The following is an 18,046-nucleotide window of genomic DNA, read 5'->3' as shown; positions in this document are numbered from 1 at the left end:
TAGAGAGGTCTACAGAACTGTGTTATGTAAGAGCGGTGGGAGCGGACATTCTTGCCTTTTTCTTGATCTTGGGGGTAATCATTCAGTCTCAAGCAATTCAGTATGATTTTTTTTAAAGAAACAGACTTTGTTTTTAAAAGAAGCTTTAGGTTTATAGCAAAATTGAGTGAAAAGTACAAAAATTTCCCACATACTCTCTTATTTGTGGATGCTCTTTTTAAAAAAATCAATTTCCAGGAGTTCCCGTCGTGGCGCAGTGGTGAACGAATCCGACTAGGAACCATGAGGTTGCGGGTTCGGTCCCTGCCCTTGCTCAGTGGGTTAAGGATCCGGCGTTGCCGTGAGCTGTGGTGTAGGTTGCAGACGCGGCTCGGATCCCGCGTTGCTGTGGCTCTGGTATAGGCCGGTGGCTACAGCTCCGATTGGACCCCTAGCCTGGGAACCTCCATATGCCGTGGGAGTGGCCCAAGAAAATGGCAAAAAGACAAAAAAAAAAAAATCAATTTCCAGAGTTCCCATCGTGGTGCGCAGTGGTTAACGAATCCGACTAGGAACCATGACATTGTGGGTTCAATCCCTGCCCTTGCTCAGTGGGTTGGGGATCCGGCGTTGCCCTGAGCTGTGGTGTAGGTCACAGACGCGGCTCAGATCCCGCGCTGCTGTGGCTGCGGCGTAGGCTGGTGGCTGCAGCTCCGATTAGACCCCAGACTGGGAAGCTCTATATGCCTTGGGAGCAGATCAAGAAAAGGCAAAGAGACAAAAAAAAAAAAAATTCAATTTCCCTTTTATTCCTAGCTTGCTGAGAATTTTTATCATGAGTGAGCTGGATTTTTGTTCCATTTTTAGAACATTTCCATCTATTTTATTTTAATTAGTCCTTGTCCTTTTGCCCTACCCCAAGCAACTGCTCATCTGCTTTCTTTTTTTTTTTTTTTTTGTCTTTTTGCTATTTCTTTGGGCCGCTCCCGCGACATATAGAGGTTCCCAGGCTAGGGGTCTAATTGGAGCTGTAGCCGCCGGCCTACGCCAGAGCCACAGCAACGCGGGATCCGAGCCGCGTCTGCAACCTACACCACAGCTCACTGCAACGCCGGATCCTTAACCCACTGAGCAAGGGCAGGGATCGAACCCGCAACCTCATGGTTCCTAGTCGGATTCGTTAACCACTGCGCCACGAGAGGAACTCCTCATCTGCTTTCTATCTGGATAATTTGCCTTTTTTGGATATTTTGTAGAATTGGAATCATACACTAGTAGCCTTTTGTGTCTGGTGTAATGTTTTGGAAGTTCATTCATGTAAGCCTACATCAATTATTTGTTCCTTTTTCATTGCTGTATAATATTCCATTGGACGGCCATATGGACGTGTATGTGTATATATACACCACATTTTCTTTATCCACTCACAAGGTGATGGGAATTTAGCTTACTTCTAGTTTTTGACTTATGAACAATGCTACTATAAACGTTTACGTGCAGGTCTTTGCATGTACTTATTTTAAGATTTTTTTCTTGGGGAGATACATAGGAATGAAACTGCTGGGTTGTGTGGTGAGCATCTGGTTACCTTTCTGAGAAACTGGCAAACGTTTACCAGACGTGCATTCTACATTCCACCCAGCAGTGTTTGAAGGTCCTACTTGTTTCCATATTCTTTTTTTAAAAGTGATTTTTATTTTTTCCGTCATAGCTGGTCTTTTTTCCACATTCTCGTGAGCATTTGTTAGTGTTGGTCTTTTAGGCTATAACCACTTTAGTGGGCGTAGTGGAATCTCGTGAATTTGCATTTTCCTCACAACTGATTTTGTTGAACATCTTTTCTTGTGCTTATTATCCATTTATATGTTTTCTTTGGTTAAATGTTTATTTAAATCTTATGGAATTCCCAGGAGGCACAGTGGGTTAAGGATCCGGTATTGTTACTGCTGTAGCTTGGGTCACCGCTGTGATGTGGGTTAAGTCCCTGGCCCCAGAACTTCTGCCTGCCGCAAGGTTCAGCCGAAAAGATAAAAAAAAAAAAAAAATCTTTTACCTATTTTTCTCTGGATAGTTTGTCTTTTTGAGTTGTAAGCATTCTTTATATATTCTTCACACACATCCCCCCCTTTTTTTTTTGTCTTTTTATGGCCGCACCCATGGCATACGGAGGTTCCCAGGCTAGGGGTTGAATTAGAGCTGTAACTGTTGCTCCCCAGCCACAGCAACGTAAAATCTGAGCTGCATCTGTGACCTACACCACAGCTCGTGGCAATGCTGGATCCGTAACCCACTGATTAAGGCCAGGGATCGAACCTGCGTCCTCACGAACGCTAGTCACATTCATTTCTGCTGAGCCGTGAGGGGAACTCCTACACATCCCTTTTTAGATATAGAAATATTATCTTTTAGTACATGGCTTGTCTTTCCACGTCCTTACCGAATCTTTTGAAAATAAAAATTTAAAATTTTGGTAAAGTTAAATTCATAATTTTTAATGGATTATGATTTTGTTTTGATATTTAATAAATATTTGCTTAACCAAGGTCACAGAGCTTTTCTTCTCACAGTTTTTTTTTTTTCGCCTTTTTAGGTCCGTACCCACGGCATTTGGAGGTTCCCAGGCTAGGGATCTAATCAGAGCTGTAGCCTCCAGTCTACACCACAGCCACAGCAATGTGGGATCTGAGACACATCTGTGACCTACACCATAGCTTATGGCAATTCGGATCCTTAACCCACTGAGTGAGGTCAGGGATCGAACCCACAACCTCATGGTTCCTAGTCGGATTCGTTAACCACTGAGCCACGATGGAAACGCCTCTTGTCACAATTTTATATTTAGGTCTATGATTCATTTTGAGTTTTTTTCTACATATGGATGCCCAGTTGTTTATTGTTGAAAAGATTATTTTTTTCCATTGAATTGCCTTGGCAGCTTTTTTTTTTTCTTTTTTGGCTGCCTTGTGGCACATGGAATTCCCTGGCCAGGGATCAGATCTGAGCCACAGTTGTGACCTACCCTGCAGCTGTGGCAACGCTGGATTCTTAACCCAAAAACTTCATCCCGGTGCTCAAGAGATGCTGCCAATCTCACTGCGCCACAGGGGGAACTCCTCGCCTTTTTTTTTTTCTTAGGGCCGCACCCGCAGCATATGGAAGTACCCAGGCTGGGTGTTAAATCAGAGATAAAGCCACTGGTCTGCACCACAGCCATAGCAACGCCAGATCTGAGCTGTGTCTGCGACCTGTACTACAGCTCTCAGCAACACCGTATCCTTAACCCACTGAGCAAGGAAGGCTAGGGATCCAACCCGCATCCTCACGGAGACGAGCAGGGTTCATTTCTGCTGAGCCACCGTGGGAGCTCCACTTGGCCGCTTGTCAAAAATCGATTGTCATGAATGTCAGCGTTTCACTGCGCCGTGTGTCTGTCCTTGCGCCACCGTCTCACGGTTTGATTTCTGCAGCTTTAGTGTAGATTCATGGGGGTTTGTTTTTTAAATCAGCTGGTACGCATCCTCTGTCCTTTTTTCAGACGTTCTTTTTGTGTTCCCATTTTGCACGAAATAAGAATTTCAGAGTCAGATTGTCATGTGTGCAGAGGGGCCTGCTGGAGTTCGCACAGAGGTTGTGTTGAGTCTCTAGATTGACTTGAGGATTGCCGCCTTAGCCTGTGTGGGACCGCCTGCTCCTTGAGCGTGATAGAGCTTTCCCTTTCTCTGGGTCTTTCCCTTTCTCCATAATGCTTTATAGTTTTTACTGTACAGGGCTTGAACTAAGTTTGTTAAATTTATCCCTAGGGTTTTTGTTTGTTTTTGCTTTTTAGGGCTGCACTTGTGGCATATGGAGGTTCCCAGGCTAGGGGTCGAATTGGAGCTACAGCTACTGGCCTGCACCACCGCCATGGCAATGCAGGATCTGAGCTGCATCTGCGACCTATGCCACAGCTCATGGCAACACTGGGTCCTTAACCCACTGAGCGAGGCCAGGGATCGAACCTGCAGCCTCGTGGTTCCTAGTCGGATTCGTTTCCACTGCGCCACAGTAGGAACTCCCAAAGTATTTTCTTGTTTTTGATGTTATTGCGAATGGATTTCGTAGCTTTGCGCGCCTCGTGGTTTTACTGTACTCTCTGTGCAGCCCCGTGTTGGGGCTTGTCTGCTTGCCGCCAGCAGGGGTGACCACAGAAGACAGTTCTCGTTGACCTTGCGGAGGAAGCAGCAGAGCCAGACTGCTGGGAATGCAGCCTGCTTCCCTGCGAGCAGAGCCAGCGTCCCGGAGGGAGGGCGGGGTGCGGATTCTGCCTATGTCACCCTGGCATGAGTGGCTGAAGAGGGGGTCTAGGAGCCCAGACTGCTGTTGTGATGAAGCCGTGTACTAAAAACTCAGAGTTAGTATATTCCAGAAAACAGCTTTATTAGCAGGGGTCCCTGGCTCAGGGACCATGGTTCCCCTCAAATACATTCGACCACATGTAGGAGTGTGTGTGAAGCTCTGCGTACCAAATGCATCGCCCCCAGGCAGCTGAGAAGCAGGGCCCTTGGCCCGCAGGGTTTGGTCTGTGGGCTGCTGCTCCCTAGTCCCCCACAGGCGGAAGCCCCTCTGCCTCACCTGTCCTGCACTCACCTCTGTGAGAGGAGAACCGAAACCGTCTCGTGTGCTTCACCTTGTGGGCTCTTGGGCTGCTGGGGTTTCTACGTGGGTGCTTTCCATGCTCTGAGGAAGGAAACGTGCTCGTGTTTTAAGGGAACAGCGGGTAACGGGATAGTGACCCTGGGGCGGGCAGGCCCCACATCACCCAGGCCCCACCCGAAGGCGAGCCTGTGGGAGTGCTGGTGGGGCCGGAGGCCGCGTGCTGGGGACGGTGTGTTGGTGAAGAACCCTGGCTGAGACTTGCCAGCTCTGTTCCTTCGGAAGCCGCCGGTGGGCGGGGAGACGTCTTGCCTGGCCTCCGACCTGTGGTTGTAATGGGCTGAGCCTGCCGGGATCTCCTTCCTTCTCACTCCTGGCCTGCCCCCGCTCCCGCCTGTCCTGCCTGGTCTGGGCTGCCTCGTGTGGCGTTTCTAAAAGTGGAGACCAACCTGGTGGTGGCAGGCGCCGTTATCAGAGACCTTGCTGTGCGTGCGCACTGCTGCGTTGGGTTGGCGCTTTCTGCAGCTGCCCGGGTTGGTGCTCTCCTGGGTCTCGCCACTTGGGACCTGAAGACCTCGTTTTCCAACTTCCTTTAAGGAAGATGAAGTCAGGTCTTTGGAGGGTTTAGGAACGCTGATGTGCTGGTGCGTTCTCTTCCGTTGGTGTTATGTTTGCCTCTGAAGTTTAAAAAGATACGGCTTACGCCTTTCTAAGGGCTGGTTTTCATTCGCCAACTATTTACTATATTCTCTGTGCATTTCTTTTCTTTAAAAATGTCTTTGAAAGGAGACACGGTAGAGATGTTTTGAGGTGGAAGGCTATTCATTTCTCTGATTTTACTTCGGTTTGATTTCAGGAGAAGCTGGCTCTTCGACAGCAGTTGAATGAAGCAAAGCAGCAGCTCCTGCAGCAGGCAGAGTATTGCACAGAAATGGGGGCAGCAGCCTGTACCATTTTGTGGGGCGTCTCCAGCAGCGAGGAAGTGGTCAAAGCCATCCTGGGAGGCGTAAGCACGAGCCGGGGCATCTGGGTGCTGTGTGACCAGGACGGCGTGCCCCCCCCGAGGCGCCTGCAGACCAAACCCATTTCTTTTGTCCGCCACAGGGCTTTGGAACACAGCCCTGTCGGGCCCATTGCCACCTGCCGCCCCAGGGGACGCGTAGCACGAACGAGATCCCTCCCCTCCTGGGATCTGTGTGGCGTTGTGGGGGTGGTCCCGTCTCCTTGTTAACGCCTGGCATTTATGTGCCTAACGAGGTTGAAAGTGCTTGTACATATGTTACTCCATGGGTCACGGGGCGTATGACACATGTATGTTAACAGCATGTGCACACACACGCATCAGGAACTGAACAGGGGAAGAGAGATTAGAAATGAACTTTTTTTTTGGTCTTTTGTCTTTCCAGGGCCGCACCTGCGGCGTATGGAGGCTCCCAGGCTAGGGGTCTAATCGGAGCTGCAGCTTCTGGCCTACACCACAGCAACGCAGGATCTGAGCCGCGTCTGCAACCTACACCACAGCTCTCGGCAACGCCGGCTCCTTGACCCACTGAGCGAGGCCAGGGACCGAACCCGCAACCTCATGGTTCCTAGTCGGATTCGTTAACCACTGAGCCACGACAGGAACTCCTCGAAATGAACTTTGATTAAGGTGAACAGTTAGCAGTGGCAGGGAGGAAGGCCCTTGGCATAAACTGAGTGAAGCCTGCGGTCTGTTCTAGGGACAGTGCCTGAGTCACCCGACCCGGGTGCAGGGAGGTGGGCAGACAAGGCCTAGCGGCGAGGGCGGGATGGGATTGTGGAGGAACTTTCATGCCTGGTCGATGGCTTTGTCCTGGCCGTAGGACTGGAGTCCTTCAGGGGCTCCGAGTGAGTGAGAGGACGAGGGGAGAACTTGGGATGAACCTGACAGTGAGTGCGGGTAGAGGGGTGGGGTTGTAGGGTGGGACTGGCCGGGAGAACTAGTTGGAAGTTCGTCCAGCGGCTCAGGCCGCACCTGCGGTGTCGGGGGTGGAAGTGGCGGAGCTGTGGATTGAGGCAGGAGTGGCGGCACGGTGGCCCCGCAGTGGAGAGGACAGGAGGAGCTCACGGGGGACTGCGCTTTGACTCTGGGGCGTCACGTGGTCCTGAGTGGCAACATGTCGGGTGGAGGCCAGTAACACGTCACTCATCACTTGCAGAAATAAAAATGATGGAGAAACTAAATGTGTTTCAGAGCTTATTGAGCTTTATTGAGGTATAATTTACATGCCATAAAATGCATTCCTTTGTACATTAGTGGTTTTCAGCTAAGTTCTAGAGTTGTGTAATCACTCCACTCTCCTGGCTTAGACTGTTTATCTCACCCCGTGATGCTCCCTTGTGCCACTCGTAATAAAATATGCTGGTTTTCACGCTGTTTCTCAGATCCCTTCCCTGGCCCCCCAAGGAAGCACTTTCAAGGGGCTGCAAACTTGGAAATGCTTTTTGCTGAGTAATGAAGGTTTAAACTGCCAGATGAGCCTGTTCACTGTCTTTTGTGTTGAAGTTTCACTTAAGATTTTATTTGAGGAGTTCCCGTTGTGGCGCAGTGGTTAATGAATCCGACTAGGAACCATGAGGTTGCGGGTTCGGTCCCTGCCCTTGCTCAGTGGGTTAAGGATCCGGCGTTGCTGTGAGTTGTGGTGTAGGTTGCAGACGCGGCTCGGATCCCGCGTTGCTGTGGCTCTGGCGTAGGCCGGTGGCTACGGCTCCGATTCGACCCCTAGCCTGGGAACCTCCATATGCCGCGGGAGCGGCCCAAGAAATGGCAAAAAGACCAAAAAAAAAAAAAGATTTTATTTGAAAAACAGTCTTGCCAGAGGCTTGAGAACCTCTGATTTCATGCCTAGAACAAAGAACTTATTTTTCTGGTCTATTTCTAGTATATTTGGGTGAATTCACCCAATGCTTCTGTCACTGTAAATTTGAAGTCTTTCCCATATACATAAATATGTATATGAAAATATATATATATACTGGCCACCCCGTGGCATGTGCGAGTTCCTGGGCCAGGGATTGAACCCAAGCCACAGCAGTGACAACGCCAAGATCCTTAACCTGCACTGCAAGGGAACTCCTCTTGTATATATCCCATGTATATTTTTATTTTATTCTGTTCATCTCAGGGTAGTTTTACTACATGCCCCGAGCTCCTTTTTTCTGATCTTTTCAATGGAAACTTTTAACGAAGGAATAGGTTTTAAAATATTGCTTTTGGGAGTTCTGTCATGGCTCAGCAGAAACACATCTGAGTAGCATCCATGAGGACATGGGTTCGATCTCTGGCCTTGCTCAGTGGGTTAAGGATCCAGCATTGCCATGAGCTATGGAGTAGGTCGCAGACGTGGCTCAGATCCTGTGTGGCTGTGGCTGTGGTGTAGGCCAGCGGCTACAGCTCTAATTCAACCCCCAGCCTGGGAACTTCGCATGCCGCAGGTGTGGCCCAAAAAAGACAAAATACAAGAATAAAGCGAAGTAAAACATGGCTTCTGTAATTAAAACCAAGGTCTGTCCTCTGGCATTTTGAAGATGACCTGGTGTCTGTGAGAGGCTGTGAGACTTCGTTTCTGACCTTTCAGGGTAAAGCTGTGAAGTTTTTCAGCATCACTGGCCAGACAATGGAGAGTTTTGTGAAGTCGCTGGACGGGGATGCCAAGGAGCTGGACTCGGATGAAAATCAGTTTGTCTTCGCCTTGGCCGGGATCGTCACGAGTGAGTAATTCTCTCCACACGTAGCGACGTTCCGATGGGTGTCCCGGAGCGGTGATCAGAGGCGGGTGTGTGCACACACCTGTCAGCAACCTTTTCCCATCGGCTTCTGCCCTGGCGGGTCCGACTCGGTGGGTGTGGGGTCGGGAGCGCGTGTGTGAACCGCGGACCGTCAGCCCAGATGCTTCTGAGGCGGGTCGGTCGGTAAGAACAGCTCGTTTTAGGCAACACAGGATGCGTTTGCAGGTCCTGTTCTCCACGAATCGTGGAATTTCTCCCAGAGACGACATAGTTCGAATTCTATGGCCAAAGTGCTGTAGAGACAAAGGCACGTGACTGAATGATTAATACTGAGATCTTCGTATAGCAGGAGGCGGTATAGTCTAGTGCGTTTTAAGACTCTTCTTTCTCTTTTTTTTCTTTTTACAGCCACACCTACGGCATAAGGAAGTTCCCAGGCTAGAGGTCGAATCAGAGCTGCGGCCACCAGCCTACGCCACAGCCACAGCCACTTGGGGTCTGAGCCGCCTCCGGGACTTGTGCTGCAGCTTGTGACAACGCCAGATCCTTAACCCCTGAGCAAGGCCAGGCATCAGACACATCCTCACGGGCACTCAGCTAGTCGCTGAGCCACAACGGGAGCTCCGAGACTCTTCTTTTGAAGTCAGTGAAGGTGTTCAATGTGCTGCTGTGCCTGTTCGTTTCCACCTTTTTGCTCGTTTCTCTCCGCTGTATCTTCCGCCACTCTCAGGATGGCTCTGCCGTCAGAGAGAGAGGAAGCTTTGCTTTCTTCACGGCATCGTCCTTCCTCCGCTGAAACCCTGCAGAGGTGGACCTCGTGTGGACAGTCTCTGCAGCATCCCTTGGAAGCTGGTGCTCCTCCTCCGGGCCAGGGGTTGAGATGCAGATGGTGTCGGGAGGGTCCTGGTGCAGCCCCCACTTTCATCTGCTGTGGGGCAGCGTTGTGTGCTGTCATCGTAGCGCTTTTAGTTGGTGGAGGCTTGCATTGCTCTGCCTTTTAGAATTGCCTGAAGGTGTTTTTTTAGCGGGAAGTATTTGCATATTTGGTAATTAGATGTTCTGTTATTTGCGAGTGACCTCAAAGGTCTCTGACGTGTGTGACTTTTCCTTCTGCTGAGCTCTGAGTTTGAGCTGCTTGACTTGCCAGCTGGTGGGTGGTGGGGGGGCCGGTGGGGGGCCGTGGGGGGGCCGTGGGGAAGGCTGGCCTGCTGCCCAGCAGACGAGCTCAGCTTGGCTTCGTTTTCCCTGCCTGGAGCGGTTCCCAGGGAACCCTTGCGAGGAGGAAGGCGTGCCCTCCTGCGCTGCTGCAGTTTGCAGGACGCATCCGTGTGGTGGTGGTTCAGCCGAGTGCCGCTCTCCAGAGGCCCCAGGGCACCTCGGATACCAGGCTCCGCTCCCCGGGGCGGGTCGTTCAGCAGGCGCCGTGGGTGGCTCTCAGGCGATCTGCCTCCTCACCAAGCCTCCTTCTTTTACGTCCGCGTCCAGTGAGCCCACCCCTGAGCTTTCCCCTCAGCTCTGTGTGGCTCCGCACATTTGGACACAGGCGTGCGGGCCTGGGTGGGGACGCGCAGTTCCGACGTGGGGCGGTCCTATTACCTCCCGCCTCTCCCCACTGCCCCCCATTTGTAGTCAGCCCCTCTGCCCACCAGCGGCGCCATCTCGCTGTCGGCTATACTTTTTTTAAATTGCAGTTCTCATTGTTTGGCCGTGCCTGCAGCATGTGGAAGTTCCTGGGCCTGGATAGACCCTGTGCCACAGTCGTGACAACCCCTAGGCCACCAGGGAGTGCTGATTTGTGGTGCCTTTTGGCCGAGCTGTTCCTGCCAGCCCTCGAGGTGTCCGGCCTCCGCCCCGGGTGGGCAGGCAGCTGCCACCCAGCTCCCCCCGCCGCACCTGCCTCTTCCTGCCTCGCGTGTCCGTTGATCCTCGGCCTCCACTCTGATGCCTCTGGGCCACGCTGTGGGTTTTCACATCACCCCTCTGCCCCTTTAAGGAGTGGAGGTGCAGCTCTTTCCAGTTGACCGCGTCCCGAGCGACATCTGGATGCCGAGGATTTGTTTCCGCGTCGGAGTGGTTCAGGGTCCTCCTCACCGTGGTCCCCGTCCCTCACAGGGTAACACCGTGTAGAAGCCGTGGGGCCAGGCCCAGCGAGTCCACGTCCCAGCGTGGAACCTCTGGGCTTCACCCTCCTCGGCGGCGGGGGAGTGGGTGGGGGGCGATGCTGCTCTCACCACGCGGCACGCCGTCACGAGTGTCCCGAGCTGGGCAGGCTGCGGCGCGTTGCCCAGCAGGCGCTCTTTGCTCCAGGGCGGGCCCCGTGGTCACTAACTTGTATAAGTGGACAAACACAGAACTTAGAAGAAGGTGGGAAATTGGTACCGCAGCCCCTCTGAAGTTTAACTTGCTTAGCTTGCAGGTGGAACACTTACTTTTTCTAACCCCTTTTTCTGCTTTTTGATTACTTGGAAGTTGTAATTGTACTCTTTGCCTCTTAATTCTGGGTTGTTGATTTAAACAGTATCAGGTGATGAGAGCAGAATCAAAATTACTTTCTGGCAGTGGATCATGTATGGTGGGACTGGATCCAGCTCACTGACACGGACGTGGTAGTGCTGCAGAGCTGCCAGCCGAAGCCCCCTAGTGTCCATGACCACGGCCCGTGGAGCCTCAGGTCTCCTGCTCCCTCTTCCCCTCGTCCACACTCGCGCCCGGACCCGGGGGCGGCGCGGCGGCTGGGAATGAGGCCCAGGGTCCATTCTGCCCCCACCCCTGCGCGGCCCTGTGTTCTGGAGTCCGTGAGAAGAGGGGCCTAGACACGCGAGGATGCCTGAGCCTGCGCCAGCCCCGACCCGCGTGGGCCTGTGTGTGGGAGGAGGTGCCGGATCTGCACGGCCAGCTCTGGAGGGACGGGTCAGGGGACGGGTGTTGGGCCGCTCTCCTCTCGGGCGCCGGGGCCAGGGCCGCTGCGCACCCTCGAGGCCGCGTTCTCAGTCTCCAGCCCGGGGTCTCGAGGAAAGCAGTGGGCCGTGGGGAGCTCCGCGTCCTGCCCTTTGAGAGCCGCGGGACTGTCCCGCTGCACCGCTGCGCGTCCTGGTGGCTCCTCTCCCCTGCGTCTTCAGAACGGTCTGTCTTTTTCCGCGCGGGGCGGCGGTGTTGTTGGCAGGGGTGGTTCTTTGAGCTCCCGGAGGCCCACCACGGAGTGGGGAGCTCACTCTGCTGTCGGCCTCCTCGTAGGGGAGGTTGGCTGGTCGAGGGCCGACTTGCAGTGTGAGCACCGCCCTGAACTTCCTCCTCTTTCTGCCCGAGTCCCTTATGGGAGCAGCTGTCAGGACAGTGGCTGACCAGGGGCGCCTGGGACTCAGGGGCAGACGGGGAACACATGAGCCGAGGCCCGTGAGAGGGAAGACAGCCCGCGCGGCTTCAGAGCCAGCCTGCCGTCACCCTCCCCTTTGGGGGACCCCACAGAGCAGCGCCAAGGTCGGCTTCGGAGGGGGCACCTCCTGAGCCGTGGAGGCAGCCAGGAGGCCCTCTGTGGTCAGGCAGGTGTCACAAGGTGCTGGCTCTGATGATGATGTACTGTTGCACGAGAAGCAGAAAGTAGGGCTGCTCCTCGATTACCTGGCTGGGGAGAAAGGGCCGAGCTTTTGCCCTTGGCAGTTGGGACTTCAGGCGCCTGCTGCCCCCGGGCTTCAAGGAGGTCCTGGTTCAGACGGAAAACCTCTGGCAGGAAGCCCCCCCCCGGGGGGGGGGTGTCCAGTGACAGGCTCTGGGAGGCGCAGGACTTTGATGTGCATGTGTCATTGGGTCAGGGTCCCTGGAGCCATGCTTTTCAGCCTCCTTGTGGGGCGTGTTCTCTGCCCTGGAGGAGTTTGAAGGCCTCCCTAGACTCGCCCTTTAGAGTCTCCAGATGCAGCCGGATGTCTCCTGGGGGTGAAACCGCCCTCCTTGGCCACTTTGAGAAGCACTGCCCGGAGCACGGCCTTAACCTTTCAGGCACTAGACAGAAAGCTCTGTGACAGTCTGCGATATTAGAGGTCACTGCGGGGGAGATTTTGAGATCCTGAGGGCTTTGGGGCACGGTTCGGATGTGTTTGATTTAGTCAAGTCACACAGAGGTCTTGCTAATTCAGGAAAATTTGGTATCTGTTATCTACAGTTTGCAGTTAATCACAGAAATTCCCATCATTGCCTCTCGGTGGTTTGTCTTGGGTAATTTGGGAGCTTTGTAGTCATTCTTAGCCAGCACCGTCCTTCTCTTCGCCTAGATAAAGGCTGGAATGGGGAGGGTTTCCTCAGAAGCTCAGGTGCCTTGTTCGAGGGCTCAGTGAGGAGAGGGCGCACAGGGAGCCTTGGAGGGTCTCAGGTTGCTGGCAGTAGGAGGAGGTGGATCAGAAGACCCACCAAGAGCTGCATTGCGCCTTAGGGTCTATCAAGTAAGACTGCAAGGTCACCTTCAGTGAACTCCTGGGGATGTAACTCTCGGGGTTAAAGGTTGGTCCTTCTAGGTGAAGGCAAGCCAGTTGGCCAGTTTTATCGAATGGGGCACGAAGGAGGCCTGAGCATTACTTAGCCTGTGGCTGTGAAGAAGTGGCTTCAGGTGGTTCAAAGAAAGGATGGTGTTTGGGGCTGGCACTGTAGCCAGGCGGGGTGTCGTTACTTTGTTGCTCGTTTGCAGATCTTGGAGGAATCCATGTGCTCAGCCATTGTGGTTTCTTAGAACAGGTAGCATTAAGTGATTGCAGGGACTGGCACCAGGGATTAACTAGTCCTTTTTCATTTTTAAAAATTATTTTATTTTATTTTATGTATGTATGTATTTATTTGTTTGTTTTTTGCTTCTTAGGGCCACACCCATGGCACATGGAAGTTCCCAGGCTAGTGGTCTAATCTAAGGTACGGCTGCTGGCCTACACCACAGCCACAGGCACAGCAACGCCAGATCTGAGCTGCATCTGCGACCTCCACCACAGCTCATGGCAACGCCAGATCCTTAACCCACTGAGCAAGGCCAGGGATCGAACCCACAACCTCATGGTTCCTAGTCAGATTTGCTTCCGCTGCGCCACGCCGGGAATGCCTGACTAGTCCTTTTTCTGCTAAGCTGTTCCTGGGGCCTATGGCCTCCCATGCTTCAGCTCGGTGAGCATTGAGCAAGTTTAGGTAAAGCTTTAGCAGAACCATCCGCTGCCTTTTGGCGTCTGCGCCAGCTGCTTGACTCGGTCCGTAGACTCTTTTCCCTGTGCGGATGCTGGGGCTAAGTCAGTTCTGTGGTTATTTCTTGAATCATACGCAGCGTGGGCAGATCAAGGCTGTTGTTTGTGTGAAGGAGAATTTCCCCGGACTTCTAAAAATGGTCCTTCGGTCGGGCCTTTTCCTTTGCCCCCCATACCCTTTGCAGGGCTCTGTCCCAGACAGGGCGGGCGGCTCTTGTGATAGTGGCCTCCAGTCACAGTGACATGTGGGAGGAGTTTTTCACATGAGAGAAAATATGGATCAGGTTCAAATCCATTGAAAAGAGGTTAGAGTTGTGTCAGGGAAGCGTCCTGTCTTCAGTAAATTTGTAGATGTCATGAAATTACATACCAAGTCAAACCCAGCACCAATTTATGAGGCCAAAATTGCCAGAAAGATAAGCAGAAATGGGAAAAAACCCCGTCAGGTTTTGATTCTTCTCAGCCAGACCAGCACAGGTAAACGGGCCTCTCCAGGACCTGGTAGCCGAGCGGACACTGTATTCTGCCTTCAGGTTACAGCTAATCAGAGGCGGAAGGATGAGTGGCGGCACTCCTCCTCCGTCCTTTTTTTTTGGCCACCCCTGAGCACGCACAAGTTCCCGGGCTGGGGAGTGAACTGTGCCAGCAGTGACCCCAGCCACACACCAAGTCCTTAACCACGAGGCCACCAGGCTACTCCTCTTTCGGAAAATCCTCCACTCAAACTGAAGCGAGCCGGCGCCCTTCCCGAGCTAGAAGAGGGCCGTCTGCGGGGACCCCGGGGGCTGCCACGAGCTCCTCTTCCAGACGGGCTCACGGCGGGGAGGAGCTGTGCTCCCTTTGGCAGAGCCGCTCAGGACCGGTCCTGGCCCGCACACGGGATGTTCGAGGTGCCCCTGCAGGCCTTTGGGCGGGTGCGGAGCTGCCTCAGCCGCAGGGAGCCCGCGTGATGACGCGTGAGGTCTCCGTGCTGGTGCCGCAGGCCTCGGGCCTGAGGATTCGGGGTACTTGCCGACCCCCCCCCCCCCACAGGGTGTGCCGTTTCGGAACAGGCTTTTCGGAATCCGTGTTTCTGCTCCCTTTTGACCTTGTGATCTCAGTTTCGTGCGGTGGGTCAACGTCAGCAGGAGTGCACGCCCGGGGCTGAGAGGGAGTTGTAGTGTCCTCAGTCCCAGGCTTGGACCTCGGCTGCCCGTGGCTCTTTAATCCGGTAGCCTGGAGTCTGGGGTCCGCTTCTGTGCTGCGGTCAGGCTGCAGACGTGCTCAGAGCCAGTGCCCTGTCCACTGCCGCCGAGGCCTTCTGTCGCCAGGGCCTCCCTCCCTGTCCTAGTGACTGCCCTCGTGGTCAGCTGCCCTCTCTGGGCTGTCAGCTTTGTGGATAACACCATTTTTTAATGCCTTGTCGGCTGTTTTGTGTTTTCCTTGGGTCTGCTAGGAGAACAGCAACCTGTCTGTCTGTCTGGGACAGATTTTGTAGGTGCTGAGGTAACAGTGATGCTGACGCCTCCTCCCCTTTCTCTGTTGCAGATGTTGCTGCCATAGCTTGTGGCCGTGAGTTCCTGGTCACCTCCAGTCGGGTGCTCCTGGACACCATACTGCAGCTTCTGGGGGACCTGAAGCCAGGACAGTGTACCCGCCTCAAAGTGTACGTGTGCGACATTGACAGGCTCGTGGTTTGTTTCGTTTCTTTGTTTCTTTGTCTTTTTAGGGCGGCATCCACGGCGTTCCCAGGCTAGGGGCTGAATCGGAGCTGTAGCCGCCGGCCTCCACCACAGGCACAGCAGTGCCAGATCCGAGCCGTGTCTGCGAGCTACACAGCCGCTCATGGCCACGCCAGATCCTTCACCCACTGAGCGAGGCCAAGGCTGGAACCTGCATCTGCATGGACACTAGGCAGACTCGTTTCTGCTGCGCCGCGACGGGAACTCCGAGAAGTTCCTGTTTACTTATGTATTAGAATTTGCTGATCGGGCCTCTCTTTCAAGTAAATGTGCTCAATTTGGCCATGGTTTGAACGAACAGAGGATGCACGTTTCCTGGAGAGTGGAGGGACGCCGTCTCTGTTCAGTGCCTTTAGGAAAGCGGTGTAAACAGAGGGAATGCTCTCACCCGAGAGCAGTCAGTGGGTCCCAGGTGCTGTCACATGACCCTCGGGGTGCACTGAAAATAGGGGTCTCTGTGGCCGCTCCCACTTCCAGGCCCCAGAATCTGGACTCAGTTCCGGGGGGTGTGACACATGACCCCACTTAGGGCTGAAACAGCACCCACTTTCAGGTCTGTAGGTCAGAATTGGGCAGGCTTGTTGCGTTCTCCGACTGGGGCTCGCTTGGCCCAGATCAAGGCCGTGTCCAGGCAGCGCTCTTTTCTAGAAGCTCTGCACCAGAACATGCTTCCAGGACGTTCAGGTTGCTGGGAGATTCCTGTTCCCTGTGGGGCAGGACTCGGGTCCCCGTTCACTTGCTGGCCGTTGTCAGGTGGGGCACAGTCAGCTTCCAGGGCTGACTGGACTCCTTGTCACGTGACACCACCCCATCTTTAAGGCCCAGCAGCTCACCGAATCTTACTTGCGCCCTGGAGACACTTGGATTTCTGCCACCAGCCAGAGAAAAATCTGCTTCTGATGGGCTCATGGTTTAAATTTGGCATAGTTGGATGAGCTCCCTTTGATTAACTCAGTTAGCTGGTTAGTACTGTTAATTACAGCTGCAGGGTCTCCCTGCTGTGACCGGCTTGTTAAACGGACAGTCTTGGGGATCAGGCATTTTAGGGTCCTGCTCCTGCGGTGGTTGTTGATAACCGAGCATGTGCTCTTACTCCTTGGAGCGCTTGTGTGGTGGCTGCCTGAGTCCCTGTTGGCTACTCTGACATCTCTAGTCGTGGCCACGGCACCTCCTGTTGTCTTGTCCCAAGTAAGTTGGGGTTTTTCCCGTGTCCTTTGTGGGTGGAGTCATTTTTGGATTGTATCGTGGACATTTGAATATTATGTTTTGAGACCCTGGGGGGGTCTTGCTGTTTAAATTCTGTGGGAAATTTTTTTTTTCTTTTTTTTGTCTTTTGCAGCACATGGAAGTTTACAGGCTAGGAGTCGAATCGGAGCTACAGCTGGTGGCCTACACCGCAGCCACAGCAACTCGGGATCCAAACTGTGTCTGCGACCTACCCCACAGCTCATAGCAATGCCGGATCCTTAACCCACAGAGCAGGGCCAGGGATCGGACCTGTGTCCTCGTGGGTGCTAGTCGGATTCGTTTCTGCTGAGCCCCGCTGGGAGCTCCCTAGATCTGGTGGAAAATGTTGATGTTTTGTTTCAGCAGGCAGGGAGCCTGGCTGGGTTCAGGTTGTGAGGTCTGAGCAGCCTTCTCTGTTTGTGGCTTCCGTGTCGGCTCCCCTGTCAAAAGCCTTTTTCAGTGCTCCTGGGTCTGCCCCTCGTGGACGCTCTCGGATGCCTGGGTGGTGGTCACTGCCTCCGTTCTCAGGGTCTTGGCTGTGCTGTTTATGATCAGTGCACACGTGCACGCTTGGGGCGAGGCCAGGACGCCCCCGTGTGCCGTGTGGGGTCACTTGCCTGCGCTCTGACTCTCCACAACGTCCTGGTCCTTGTGAGTCCCCAGGGCTCCCTCCTCGTCCTCCTCGGGAAGGTTGGCTGGGCTTTTATGTAGCCTGAGGTGTCACACGCCTCTGCAGCTGTGCCCAGGTCCTGGGCGAGCTGCAGTTTGGGGGGGGGGGGTCCCCGTTCCTCTGGTGGTGAGGAAGGTCCCGGGGGCTCCCACCCCTGCAGCCTGAGCAGAGCTTCTCCTGCTGCCCGCCCTGGGGCGCGGTGCCGCTCGGGGTGCGTGCTGAGTGGGAAGCTCACTGCTGGTTTGGTGCTTCTTAGAGCTCTGGTCTTAGTCCCACTCCGCCTGCTGCTGTTCCCGTTTCAGGGCCCTGACTTGGCTGCTCCTGGATCCTGTTCCCAACTCACAGCCGTGTTGGGCGGAAGCAGGCGGCTGGGCTGTTCGCCCCCCCTCGCCTCCGGAACCGAGCTCCGCAGTCTGTTTTCAGCTTCTTTTACTGGCATAGCTGCGCGTGAGCGCTGCCTAGAAGACAACGAAACGCGCAACTTAGCCCGTTTGGTGTGTTGTCCACCAGTTGCCTATGGATCCACTTCAGTCCTTTTGAAAAGCGGGAGGTGGGAGAATTGCTGGCAGAGGCATTGGCTTGCTGTCGCCAGTCCTCCGTCTGTCCCCCGCCCCCACCCGGGTCCTCCCTCCCCGCTCTCCTTGGCTGCTTCCTGCTGCGCCCAGCGTGTGTCCACTTTCTCCCAGCTGCAGCCGCTGGGGCCAGGCCCTCTCTTGACCGCACGCATACTTCCTTCTTTTCAGCCTCTCTCTGCTCGGACTGTCACTTGCCTCTTTCTTGGGGTTCAGCCCCTGGCCACGTCCGTGATCGGAGGCTGCTCGTTTTCAGGAGCGCAGGTGCCTCAGACCCAGAGA

The 18,046-nt window shown here is 54.1% G+C and overlaps 1 protein-coding gene across 10 annotated transcripts in view; it reads left to right on the top strand.

Moving 5' to 3' along the window:
- The window catches only part of HSF2BP (heat shock transcription factor 2 binding protein), an 84,850-nt gene that overhangs the window by 19,568 nt on the left and 47,236 nt on the right, over positions 1 to 18,046 (top strand). For 9 of the 10 annotated variants that reach the window (XM_047797502.1, XM_047797508.1, XM_047797513.1 and 6 more), the window contains 3 exons: positions 5,468 to 5,617; positions 8,211 to 8,343; positions 15,102 to 15,219. In XM_047797502.1, coding sequence (XP_047653458.1) covers positions 5,468 to 5,617; positions 8,211 to 8,343; positions 15,102 to 15,219 — 401 coding nt within the window. The remainder of the gene's footprint in view (positions 1 to 5,467; positions 5,618 to 8,210; positions 8,344 to 15,101; positions 15,220 to 18,046) is intronic. The other variant, XM_047797524.1, reaches the window with a different exon arrangement.

This window comes from Phacochoerus africanus, chromosome 1 (genome assembly GCF_016906955.1).
Source record: "Phacochoerus africanus isolate WHEZ1 chromosome 1, ROS_Pafr_v1, whole genome shotgun sequence".
In the NCBI taxonomy this organism is placed as follows: Eukaryota; Metazoa; Chordata; class Mammalia; order Artiodactyla; family Suidae; genus Phacochoerus; species Phacochoerus africanus.
This window is presented reverse-complemented; position numbering and strand designations above follow the sequence as displayed.